General features: G+C 40.5%; 1 protein-coding gene across 1 annotated transcript in view; it reads left to right on the top strand.

Moving 5' to 3' along the window:
• ARHGAP32 (Rho GTPase activating protein 32) overlaps positions 1-13,643 on the top strand; it is a 404,315-nt gene that overhangs the window by 276,709 nt on the left and 113,963 nt on the right. The window contains exon 6 of the mRNA XM_084612034.1: positions 12,726-12,863. Within this exon, the coding sequence (XP_084468160.1) occupies positions 12,726-12,863 (138 nt within the window). The remainder of the gene's footprint in view (positions 1-12,725; positions 12,864-13,643) is intronic.

Raw genomic sequence — 13,643 nt, 5'->3', positions numbered from 1 at the left:
AGAGGAGAGGTCACTGACTCAGAGTGATCTGGATTGCTTTGTAAACTAGGCACAAGCAAACAGTGCATTTAAATGCAGGTAAATGTATACATCTAGGAACTAAGAATGTAGATCATACTTACAGGATGGGGGACTCTATCCTGGGAAGTAGTGATTCTGAAAAAGATTTGGGCTTGGTGGTGGATAATCAGCTGAACATGAGCTCCCTATATGACACTGCAGCCAAAAGAGCTAATGCAATCCTGGGATGCATAAACAGGGGAATCTCAAGTAGGACTAGAGGAATTATTTTAATGCTATGTTTGGCACTTGTGCGACTGCTGCTGGAATACTGTATTCAGTTCTGGTGCCCACAGTTCAAGAAGGATATCAATAAATTGCAGAGGGTTCAGAGAAGAGCATGAGAATGATTAAAGGATTGGAAAACAGCCTTATCATGATAGACTCAAAGAGCTCAATCTGCTTAGCAGAGAAAGGTGTATGATCCAATAGCTGGAAGTTGAAGCTAGACAAATTCAGGCTGAAAATAAGGCCTACATTTTTAAATGAGAGAATAATTAACTATTGGAACAATTTACCAAGGATTGTAGGGGATTCTCCATCACTGACCAATTTTAAATCAAGATCGGATGTTTGTCTAAAAAAATCTGGTCTAGGAATGATGTTGGGGAAGTTCTCTGGCCTGTGCTATGCAGGAGGTCAGACTGGATGATCAGAGTGGTCCCTTCTGGCCTTGCAATCTGTGAATCTATAGTAATAGAATATCAGTTCAAGGGAGTAGAGAGGATTTTCTCCCATGGTTCAGAGCTGCCATTTATTCTGAAGCCTCCCCTTACATTTCAGCTGATGGTTTTGCACAGTGCCTACATGCTACGTATGAAGTTGTCTGGTATGAAAAGATCAGGTAGTGACACGGATGACCCTCTTTCACCAGTTACACTGCAAATACGTTTTTAGAAACTGACACCCTATGGAGCAGGAGTCCTGAAGTTATTGCTCCTCTCATATCTCCTATGATAGGATGCATTGAATCCACTGGCAATGTTTTACTGACCTGTGTTACTGAAGATGTACTGATGTACTCTACCCACTGTCCTCCACATCAATTATTAGAACAATATACTGTTGTCTTATACTGGTATGTGTGTGTTATCTGGGCTTCTTAGGGTTCACTGCCCAATCGCTAGTGTCATTTGTCCCCTGCTTCCATCCCAGCCACTGAGCAACCGTTGCCCTCCTGTGTGTAAACTTGTCCGCTTGCAGAACTTTCCCCTTTCATTTTTTTGGTTCCCAATCTCTTACGGTTAACTTTTCCATTCATGGCTTCCTTTGATCATTTCTCATTTAAATATACGTTGGTGAAGCAAAGGGGACAATGTTGCCTCCTGCTATTCTTGGCTTTTGCACAGCTCAGCTATAATGACAGGATCGTAGTTGCACTTGGTTTTGGTTTGAATGGCGTATAAATGAGTGGTTGAGTATTTATTGATTCAGACTGCTGTGATAAATACAATTTCGTGGAACTGTCTGTACTACAGCAAATATTTTCAGTAGATGCAAAATTAGGTACACTTTTAAAGCTGTCATTTTGGCTTACCAAACAAAGGCACAGGCCAGCAATGCTGTGAGCTCATACGGTTTTCGCTTCCAATCCTAGTGCAGAAGTTATCCAATGAATTAGTTTGAGGTTGGTTTCAGAGTAGCAGTCATGTTAGTCTGTATTCGCAAAAAGAAAAGGAGTACTTGTGGCACCTTAGAGACTAACAGGATGGTGGCATTTGTGTCTCAGAAGGGGTGACACCCAGGATAGCAGCTGACCAGTTCATAAGATTTGCATTGGTCTTCGCTGCTGTCCAAGTGTCCAAGGATGGAGATCAATGAGGGACACACGACCCCTTCTGATTAATGTGCAGTGTGTGCATCGTTCTGTGGATGGAAACCTGCCAGAAGGGCTGAAGGAATACCCAGACACAGTGCTGGTCAAGAAGGGAGGATGAGCAAGAATAAATAAAGAATAAATTTCTCAGAATAAAATGCAAAATCTTGAAAGTCTTTTTTTGAAGCAATAAAGGCTTTGACAATTATATGGTAGATAGTCCATGTCATGTTCCTTGTGCATTGTGCCCGCAGAGAAAACTTTGAATTAGAGAGATCAATTTTCTTGTATCCAAATGTATTCCATTTAGATCTGGAGCAAAAGTGAACGGACTGGCTAGTGATTATGATTTCTTTCAAAAGAGCGATGCCTTTTGGCAGGGCTTCTGATTGTAATGTGGTACTTGTAGGGCAAGGCTGGGCTCAACCACAAATTGAAAAGAACAGTTGGCTTTAAGTGCTCTAAAGAGACATTGATTTCTGCCCCATAATTAAACAAGTGTGAATGCATCACAGCCCAACATTTTCTCTACAATTTTTCTCGTAGTACAGCTGTTCCAAGACCTGGTCTTGGTGGAAATCCAAAATGAGAAGAGGTTTCTGGTGGGTGTTCCTGCTTTTCTTAGCTATCTTGCTGTTTATCATCTGTGGATAGTTTTCACAAGATAGGGCATGTCTACATGAGGAAATTGACCCGCATAGCTGTTCTAGAATACCTGTTCTGCAGTGGCTAGTCCAGAATGACTAGCTTTCCATGTGGACATTCTATTCTGAAGGAAGTGACTTTATTCAAGAATATTTACTGCATTTATGTAGCTGAGTATTTAATCTGGAATAAAATCACTTTTATTCTGGAATGAAGTGTCCGCACAGGATAGTTATTCCAGAATAGCTAAAATATAGTGGAACAGCTGATACAGATCAATTTCTCCCATGTAGACAAAGCTATAGTGGTCCTTAAGGTATGTAAAGTGTGTTGATGTGCATGAGATTGCAGGTAAAAATATGTATATAATTAAAAATTCATTCTTTTTATATGTCTTCTGTTCTTTGAGCTGTTAGGGGTCATGTTTTTAAGCTTTCTATCCATAACCATGAGGGCTAAGACCTTAAATTTCTTTTTTGTAATGAAAGCTGAGATTTTCATGTAACCGCCTGATTCCAGGAGCTGGGGTTTTAAGAAAAACACCAGATAGCCCGAGACTTGCAATAAATGGAGCTGAATATTTTTTTTCCTTGTTATAACAGGTGGCCACTATTGTGGTGCGATTAGTATTGAAGAACAGTGATATATCCGTGCTGCAGCCAGAGTTCGCTTCCTTTAGTAATGTGATATATTTCCCGCTGATGCCCTGTTCTGAAAGAGCTTCAAGAACAGTATTGGTCTCCATGATTTGTTGATCTCCATGATTTGTGGTCTTAAGACATTTTATTTTTATTTATTTATTTTATTTAAGCTTTGTGGCTCACCTTTAAAAAGTCCCCATTTGTGGTGCTAGTCGTTAAAAATTACGTACCTTAAATGTTCCATCTTTTAGGTTTTGGTGCCACTATTCAATCTGTTTCTTCTTAAAAACCAATGTGTGTGGTTGCCAAAAAAGCAGCTATTTTTCCAAGTTGGCTACTGCCCTGGTTACAAAACTTCTGCAAGCCTTCCTGGATTTCTTCTGATGTGTGCGCTGTATTTAATATTCTACCCCACTGCCTCTTTTCTTGACTTCTTGTCACATACAGCTTTGAAAGAGTTGTTAGTTGGTGATGCTTTCTGTCTTTTAAAATGTCCTAGAAAGTGTCCATCCTCTACAGCATCTCTCATAAATTAATAGGGGTGCTTCAACAGATTTATTTATTTGTAAGTGCTCAAAAAATGACAGGGACAAGATGGGAGAAGTATATTTTATTGGACCAGTGTTTGCTGGTGAGAGAGACAGCTTTCAAGCTACACAGGGCCCTTCTTCACAGGACATGCACACTGCTGTGATGAGTTTACCATCTGGTCCTAGAGCTCTGTTTCTGCAAGGTGTGCTGCACAGGTGAACCCCTGAGCCTGCCTTGTACCCCAATGACCCATTTAGAGTTCATCCTTGTAGAACATGCAGGATTAGGGGGTCTGTGAGAGGCCAAAACCGAAAGACAACAACAAGGAAAAGGAGTGGATTTTCAGGAAGGGAGGACAGTAGTTGCACAAATGGTTACTGCTTGCTCTTGCTGTTCTTGCTTCCTAAATGCAGACAGAGGCAGGGGCTCACTGACATCAGGCTGTGGTGACAGCACATCATGTTTATTTCAGCCTAATTTAGTTTTTATCTATACCCTTAGCTTGTGAAATGTCTTTGGCAAATCAAGCGAGAGGGATAATGGTGGTAATGTCCTGCAAAGATTTTGAAAATCCTTGTTTCCCCTTCTCTTATAATGAAATGTGCATTTATTTGTATTTGACAGGAATAAGTTGTGTGTTTGTGGTGTGAGCTGTGTCAGATATATCATGTCTAATCCTTTCCATGCATTTAAGTGCCTGGTTTTTGTAAACGATGTGATAAGTGACAGCAGCTCATAAACCTAGCAACCATCACTGATTTTTGAAACAAAAGTTTTTTGAATGCTAAACTATTTTTAGTAGATTTTTCTCCGTGGAAATTAGTTTTAGTAAATAATGTGCTTCATTCTTCCGTTTAAAAAAAAAAAAAAAAAAAGAGAGACAACTTAGTTTAGTGGATGAGACATGGAAGTGAGAATCAAGAAACCTGAGTACCATTTCCAGCTCTGCCACTGTCTCTGTGGGTCACCTCGAGCAAGTCACTTTCAAAGTTACCCATTGGTCAAATAGCTGGTAATGATGCTTACTTCACCTTTGTAAAGCACATTATGAAAAGTGCCAAGTAATTACTCTTGCAGTTTTTGACCTGTCCAGGAGAAGAGACAGGGTCAGTGCATTATTCTGTTTACATATATGTAATAAAAATGTGTGTGTAGTGATCTATAAATAGATACCCATTCATTCACTGCCTTGATACCTTTAGATGGGTAGGGTTTTCATTCCCATTGCTTAGCAGTCAGTCTTGTTGGTGGCTTTGAAGCATTTCCTCTGCGGTGCAAGTTCACATTGGGTTCTGAGTTAATTTTCTGATGTGTAGAAATGCAGTTTCCTGCCACAGCTTTCTCTCTTCCGTTTCTCCCCCTGCCCCAAGTCTCTCTGACCCATTGCTCTTACCATATAATTTCACTAAGGAGATGATTGGTATTGGATTGTTTAAATTACAAGTCATAAGGAGGGAAGGGAGTTTTATTAAGGCGTTGAGAGATGTAAATCTCATTTCAAATTGCAAGAGCTTTAGGTCTCTGCCTTTCCAAAACAGACTTATTCAGAAGACAACATCTGAGCATCACAGCTTCAGATGCAATGCATTGTTTGTATGTTCCACTGTTTATATGCTCCTGTTCCTTTGCAGCTCTGCAAAATAATTGCCCCCAGAAAATACTGGACAGAACATTTGCCTGGTGGCTGGATATTTCTTGCAAAGCTTATTCCTTTGCATGATGAGGGGATATTCAAAAGATTCAGTTGCTCATTTCAGATTAGCATACACAACTCTGCATACTCATCCTATCTGCTTATTTGACCCTGTTTTTCTCCAGAATGGGTTGGAACTCAGAAGAGAACAGTCCTCAGTAGATTTCTGTTGCTTTCATTTGGGCCAGAAATAGTGGTAACCTAGTCATCCCAAGTATCTTCTCCATGTATCTGCTTCTGGTCCCATTTGGAATAAAGAGGTCATGAAAGTGGGTTTGTGGGGGACCAGAGGAGAAACAGAGGAGGTGTTTTGGGTGTTTAGGAGGAGGTGTTTAGTGGTTCATATGAAAATCTTCACATTTGCCTGTTTATAATTAATTAACTTTGCTGTGTTGTTCATATGTTAAAGATTTAATAATGTAATAAGGCCAGTCAGGATGCCCCAAACAAATACGTTGGTCTTTCTTATATTGCTTCCATGTCTGACAGCCTGGGTAATGTGAGCATTCCCTTTCTCCTCCTTGCCGTAGCTTCCTTCCCAGGTCCATCCTGCACTACTCCAAATGGAGTCTTGAGGTTTGTCGTCATTCAATCCTTTTTAAAGCTTATGGGTTTCTCTCAACATCATTCATCCACAGCCTCTCCGTATCAGCATGGAAATCTCTAGAGGCTGTTCATGCTATTTCTAAACTCTCCTTCAGGGGCTGCTGCAGACACTAAGAGAGTATCTACATGGGCACACTGAGGGTATGTCTAGATTGGAAACACAGCTGTTGCTGTAGTGTAGACATTTACCACAAAGCTGGGAAGGGTCTTCTGTCACCTTACTAAGTCCACCTCTCTGAGAGGCGATAGCTAGGTTGACAGAAGAATTCTTCCATTGACCTAGCACTGTGTACACTGGGGCTTAGGCCAGCTTAATGACATCACCCAATGCATGACATTTTTCATAGTTCTACGCAATGTAGTTAAGCCTACCTAACTTTGTAGAATAGACTGGCCCTCACATCAAACCACCCCCTGTGTGGATGGTCTCATTCAGAAGTAAAATGGCCTTAGTTCGCTTTAGTGTAACTCACTTTGGAATTCCTGTGTAGGCAAGTCCGAAGCGAGAAGCAGAGATTGATAGTGGAACTTTACTCCTCCATCTTTGCAGCACAGTGGAAACATGCCCAGCCAGTCCTGCTAGATTAAGCAATTTTCTACCTGTTTTCTGAATTCATGGGATGGTTTGCAACATAATTTAACACACACAAAATTGAGAGCAAGCTCTTCTTCGTATTCCATTCTGAGCAGAGGATAGACTTTACTGACAAGCTTCTTCATCCGCCTCAGTCAAACTCCACTCACTTTGTGTTAGTTTTACAGATATGTTTAATTTCCAGAAAGTTATAGTAATACACTAGAAGGTGTGAAATCGTCTGAAGGATTTCAGTACAAAGACTTAAACCTTGATAAAGCCACCTATGGTACCAGATGGAAACACTTTCTGAATAAACTATAAGTAGTAGATTTTATTGGGTTTGTTCTGTGTTTTGACTAATTTTCTAAGCCATTTTCCACTGTGATTTACAATAAAGGGAGGAAGGGTTGTAGGGGATTAACATCCAGACCCTCAAACCCAGAGAGCTGTCAGTCACCCCCTTGGCAGAGTAAAACCCTCCAGTTGAATTCTGGCGTCTTTCCAGTTTTCTTACTCTAGGGTCAGAGCCAAATGTCTTTTAGCAGTTACTTTTTTCACGTTTTTCTGTCTCTCTCTCCATGCTGACTGACACTGTACATGGGGTACCCATGTAATTTCATGATTTCTGTCAGGAATTCAGGATGCCTGAGAATCTGAACCTGAAAAGAACAATCTCCCCATCTATAAAAACAAAACAAAAAAAAAATTCATGGCGACACTACGGAGAGCGCATGTGCAATCCCTGGGACAACATATCCTGGGGCTCAGTAGCAACTTGTCTGATTGGTTTGAAGTTTTATTGATGGGAATAAAAGGAGTCCTATCCCGACTGTCCCACCTGGAAGCACATGATTTGACATATGGTCATAAATAGGGGGGAGGTGGGTCCCAGTCTCTGTTTTAGTGCTTGGGCATCTCTGTGTTTTGTGTTGATAAGTTTGAAGAAATTATAAAAGTTCCAAGTGTAATTACTGTTGTTGGTTGTGAACGGGACCTCTCCCCAAATAACAATCCTGGTGGAAAGGCACTGCTTTTATTTTTGGCAGTACATTTCACATATCTGGAGAATGGGGCAACCTGTTGTTTTCTTTCTTGGCGGCTCACTTCACCTTAGCATTCAGCAAAAGCAGAGCTGATTATAGACCATTCAGAATGCAAATGGGGGAGTGCTGCAGCTTGCCAGATTCTAAGTGAAGGCAGCTAAGCCAGCACTAAAACTATTCCTGAATTTAACTCTTCTCAGGCTTGTGGGAGCTGCTCTCGAAAGTGATCAGACCCTCTGTGGGGAGGAGACCAGCCATATGGTTTGAAGTGCTGCTTCAGTGTGGGGTGGGAGTGAAATGGGCGTACAAATATGAGAGAGAAAAATATCATTTGCTTTTTCGCCCCAGCCAAACAATAACAGGGAGGCACAGCAGTGTAATTCCGTCACTAATGACGCCAGCTGTAAGGCCCCCTCAAGCAGTGTGTGCTCTGAACTTGAAAATAAAAAAGAAAGTTGCTACTGTGCGTTGACATCTTTGAGGAAATATTACCGAATGAACTATGGCCACCTGTCATCCCTCTTATGCCATTGAGCCGAGGAGCTAAAAATATTGGTTTGAGGGGTGGTGGCTGTGAATCTTTGTCCCTCTAAATGTACAGCATGAATAGCACCTTATGGACTCATACAGCATAAGGGTCTCACTCACGGAAAGTTCAAGTCTCTGGCACAGTAGATATTAAAGTGTCAGTTCAGTAATCTGTAATCATGTTTAGCGTGACATTTCTTCTCACTGAGCTAAAGTGTGAGAAATACGCTTCATGCAATGCCCTGAAATTTTACCCTGCCCTTGGAGCAGAGAGTATTATAAATCCCACACAGCAGTGAGTGGGAAAGGGCGAGGTTGTGATTTCTGAACAGGCATGACTCCTTGGAAGTGAACAGTCCCTGGATTTGCAGACACAGGCCCTGATCCAGGAAAATACTTAAGCACATGCGTATGTCCCCTTAACTTCAGTAGGACTCAAGCATGTGTTTAAAGTGAACCATATGCTTAAATGTTCTGAGCAAAGAAGCTTTTCTGAATCAGGGTCAGCCCGAAATCAAAGTGAAAAGTGAGAAACAAACAAAATCTGGCGATGGGGAAACTAGCAGCTGAGTTGGAATTGACATTGAGGAGCAATTTAGGGAGATCCAGCTACAATGAAAAGACGTCACTCCTACTTTTCAGTATGTTTTATCAACACCCTTAATGCTTAGCTTTGTGATAAAACCTACACTGGCAAACATGAGGTCGGCACCATGAGGCTGCGTTAATAGTTATTTTCTGTTTCTTGTTTCTGTGGTTTCAATAAATTGCTGAATAAAACAATTTACTTCTGCAAACCCTTCTGGCAAAGTGGAATAAAACATGCAACTTCTTTTGTTGTTGTTGTCAGTATCAAAGAGTGTGATGCTATTTTTGATGTAATTAATGTATCACTGGTTCACTATTGTCCTGTAACTCTAGAAGTCTGGCTGGGAGCTTAAGTTAAATACCTTACTACTTGTTTTATCCTGGGAAAACGGTCCAGGAAGCTGATTTAATTTATATTGACCACCCACTGGAGATGTGATCAGATGTGGTAATGGCACACAGCCTCCCTAAATGGTGTCCAGTTCCTTGCTAGCCAGCTGCAAAGATTTCCTGCCTGTGAAATTAAACTGCATCCTGAAGAAACATGCCTCTGTACTTTTTTTCTTAAACATTAACTATTTAGGCCCCAAACCTGCAAAGAATTACTCATTGGAGCTACTCGCATGTGTAAAATGAACATGTGTAAGTTTTTGCAAGCTCAAAGCTGTAGAGTTTAAGGAAATATTTGCTCTTCCTACATTGGAACAGGTGTCTCCAAGACAACGGTCTGTGAAGCACTACCCTGACAAACTTTTCTGTATTTACATATCAGAGTCACTCTTGTTCTGTCAAAGGGGGGTGGCCATTGTTCTGACCGATGTTGAGGTTACAGAGAGTCCAGTGAGTATAGAATCCATCCATACATTAATCTGTTAAATTTAGTAAATATCAGTAGCCTAGTTGCTCTCAGGATGAAGAATCTGTTCCATTTAAAAAAAAAAAAAAATTTGTTCTCTTCATTTGTTCTCTTCCATTTCAGCACACACTGCTGGTCAGTACAGTAGTGTTTGCTGACCCCAGCAATTCCTGTCTTGTAAATTCAGGTCTTTTTATCTTAATTATGACTGAGAGATGCTGCATCCCTGCAGCAGGCCAGTATTTAAGGATAAGATATCGGGGAGGCATTTGTCATTAATGACACAGTATTAATCAAGAGCTGAGGCATGTTGTGATGGCTTCTTGTCCTTTGAACAAGTAGCCTTCAGGACTTCAAGGGAATGTCCTGTTAAAATGCAGCTGGCAAAAACAAACTACAAGCATTGCAAAAATTTCTTGATCTTTTTCTTTTCTTTTCTTTTTTTTTTTTTTTTTGGTATGGGATGACCAGACATGGCTCAGCTGAGGGTCATGTTGTTAATTTGCTGAGAGATAAAGGGCCACCTCTTCAGGCTTCTGAAATACTGACTGATGCTTGTGGTATGAAAGTGGAGTTTTAAGTACAATATTGGTTGTCTGGAGCTTTAACCGTCGTAAATGATTTAGACAGAAAATAGCTAGTGCTATGGATGAGATTATGCGGCTGGATTTATGGCTTGTGTAGAACCTCTCTGTATTAATTGCCATAAAAGTGATACCTGCACTTCCTTGGCAAATAAATTTGGATTTAACTGCTAAAAATAGCAAATTATGATTCTGAAAAAAATTAGGCAAATCCCAGGTTGCAGAGTGGACATTTATCCTCAGCTGGCTCAATAGCGTGTGAGACCATCTTAATAATCGTCAGGATAGCATGGGCTGTTTTGTGGCAATAAGATCTCCTTAGGTCACTTACTTTGGCTGAGATAAAACACAGCCGTAAATGTAAAAATCTCTGTCTTATTTGAGACATGATACTAGTTAAGTATTCGGTATCTTTTATTGATTTTTTCATTTTGTTTTACCCAGCTTAATCTTTAATAGAGAGCTGCTGTACCTGTGGAGACTGCAGATCCTTGCAGGCAGTCCTCTGTCTTGGTCTGAGCAAAAGGCTGCTTGTATGAAGTTGTCTGTATTCTGCGTTGGCTGCCCCTTTTGTGCTACAGGGGAAGGAAGCCACAGTCTGGAATCTAGATCTCCATGGGCTGTCTTTGGCCCACTGGCCGTATTTTGGACACTTAATTCCAGCAGATCTACAAATGTACCTCTTTGATTTAAAAACATAAATAAATAAGGTGGCAAGTTCTGATTTTTTTTATTTATTTATTTTTTTTTTGGGTGGTGGTGGTCGATTCTCGAATCCCACTTCACCCACTGTATCATATATCTTGCCATTGTGTGTATTGACTGTTCTTATGCATCCCTCTCCAGTTTTAATCCCGGGCTCTTTCCCATGGGTTTGCTGGTTCAGTGGCTAGGATACTAGTCTAGGTCTTGGGAGACTTGGTTTCAATTCCTTGCTCTGTCACAAGCTTCCTGTGTGACCTTGGCTAAGTTACTTAGCATCTCTGTGCCTCCATCCCCACTCTGTGCAATGGGGATAATAGCACTGCACTATCTCATTATGTGAAATAAAGCACTTTTAGATCTGCTGCTGAAAAGCACTACTTAAGAGCCTGGTGGTGACCTTGAGTAATTCACTTCTCCTCTCTGTGATTCTATTCTACTGAAATTCTTATACTGCCTTCATCACTGTAATATGTGAGCACTTTCCAGTCATGCATTAAGCGACAGGAATAACATCTGCCATATGTTCGTTGTTTTTTATCCTCATCACCCCAGAGGGAGAATTACATGCTCAGTGTAGTTTTGTTTTGTAGGGATTTAAAAAAAAAACAAAAACACGTCCATGCTGCTTTTTGTTTGTATTGGAAAAGGCAGGTCAAAGAAGTGTGCCTTGCACATGGAACGGACATGGTGAGGTTTGGGTTGGTCCTTCGTTCCTGCTTCAGTTTTCCTGTCTGTAAACTGGAGGTAACATAACCGTACCTCCCTCAGAAGGGTGTTCAGAGGATTAATTATGGTTCATAAAGTGCTTTGAAGCTGTAAACTTCTGTATTAGTACAGCACTTGTTATTGATTGTAGTAGGCCATGAAACACTTGGAATATGGGACTTGTGTATTAAAGGTTTCACAAAAGTAAATTACACCTTGTTGCTATGGTAGCATTTTGCTTCCTTGTCTCTGTATGCAGCAGAATGAAAACCTAACCCTTGGAACTGTAGTTATCCAATTTACTGCATGGTTATGAAATGTATTTTGTCAATATTTTAAACTGGGAAAATGATATACTTAGGGGCAGATGCGCAGCTGACATAAATTATCTTAGCTGCACTGATTTCAGCTGAGGCTCTGCCCTGTAAACTCTGCCACAAATAGTACAGGCCCCAATCCTGCCATCAGATCTGTGTTGGTGGACTCTTGAGTCTCTGCAGAGACCAACTGCAGCCACTAAGCTCTGACATTTTTGACAGCTTCTTGTAGTTTACATTTTCACTGGCACACAGTCAGATCCCCTGTGGGGTGGGCACAGTATGAAAACCTTGTTAGGTAAGCAGAGGGAACAAATGGGTTTTATGTAGGTCTTTTAGAGTTAATAAGGCAAATTTAGCCCTGATATAACATTACTGGCCTGATCTACACTACAAAATTAGGTTGGTTTAACTACGTCAGTCAGGGGAGTGAAAAATTCACACCGTTGAGCGGCATAATTAAACTGACCCAAAGACCCCATGTAGACAGTGCTAGGTCGACATAAGAATCCTTCCATCAACCTAGCTACCGCCTGTCAGGGACGTGGATTATCTACACCAATGGGAGAACCCCTCCCATTGGCGTAGATTTGTATACACTAAAGTTGAAGGAATAATACCAGGGGTGAACTTGTTTCACTGTGTTTTTAAACTGTTCCATACTAAAGCTTAAAATAAAAATAATTGGACATCTTTTATTTACATCCATGTATTGCATAAGGGAAGACTGGCAGCAAAGAAAGCAGTGCCTCCCTTTGCTTCTGCTAGGATTGTCATTTTATGCTCCTGATCAAAGTGGTCTGATGTGATGCTTTTCTCTCTCTATGCAGGGCAAGAGCTGGATTGTGAAACGGAGTTATGAAGATTTCAGAGTACTCGATAAACATCTCCACCTATGTATCTATGATCGGCGTTTCTCTCAGCTCTCAGAGCTACCCCGCTCCGATGCCCTGAAGGACAGTCCAGAGGTAAAATGTGAACCCTGTTAGCAGATAAAGCTTCTGATCAGACTCAGAACTACTACAAATGAACAGAGGATAGTTTGGGTTTTCTTCACAGCTTTTAAAAAGCAGAAGTTTTGTGGATTCTGAATTAGATTTTGGGAGTTGATTAGAAAAGGAATCGGAACAGCACATTCGTCCTCACCTTAGCAAAGGAAAGTGCTTTGCAAATTAGTATAAATTACTGCACTGCTAAATGCAGAATCAGAATGCAAAGAAAGGAAAATCAGACTTTTAATCCATGCTGTACTGTCAATTACTTAGATCAGAATTTTACTGTATCTTTGGAAACATTTTTAATGACATGGATATTTGCTGACTTCAACAGTGATTATTTGCTAGGAATATTAAGTGGTTAAAGGTCTGTAATGTTTTAAAGGAGGAAACAGTATTTGAGATAGTAAATTTATATCTATAAACCAAAAATTGCTTTGGGTTTTATAAAAATAAAATATATGTGTGTGTTAGAGCGATCTTAGGAGGAGCTTCAAAAAGCTTATTTAAAAAGAAAAGTTCTTTTTCTCAGTGTAGAAAGGTGTTTTTCATTCTCAATACCTGTAAAAACTCCTTGGAACTGAAATCTGGTTGATTAGAATACTTGTACCCTGGCCTTTTGTGAAAGCAGATAGTATTCCCCTTCAGATTTCCAGCTTCATACTCAGTCTTTGTTTATCATTTCAAGTGTTTATTTGTGTCCAAAATCATCTGCTTGGAGGAAGCAAGTGCATCACTTTGGAAGACTGGGAG

Source organism: Lepidochelys olivacea (assembly GCF_965140295.1).
Source record: "Lepidochelys olivacea isolate rLepOli2 genome assembly, chromosome: 22".
Lineage (NCBI taxonomy): Eukaryota > Metazoa > Chordata > Testudines > Cheloniidae > Lepidochelys > Lepidochelys olivacea.
Note: the sequence above shows the minus strand (reverse complement) of the source record. Positions and strands in the feature narration are given on the sequence as shown.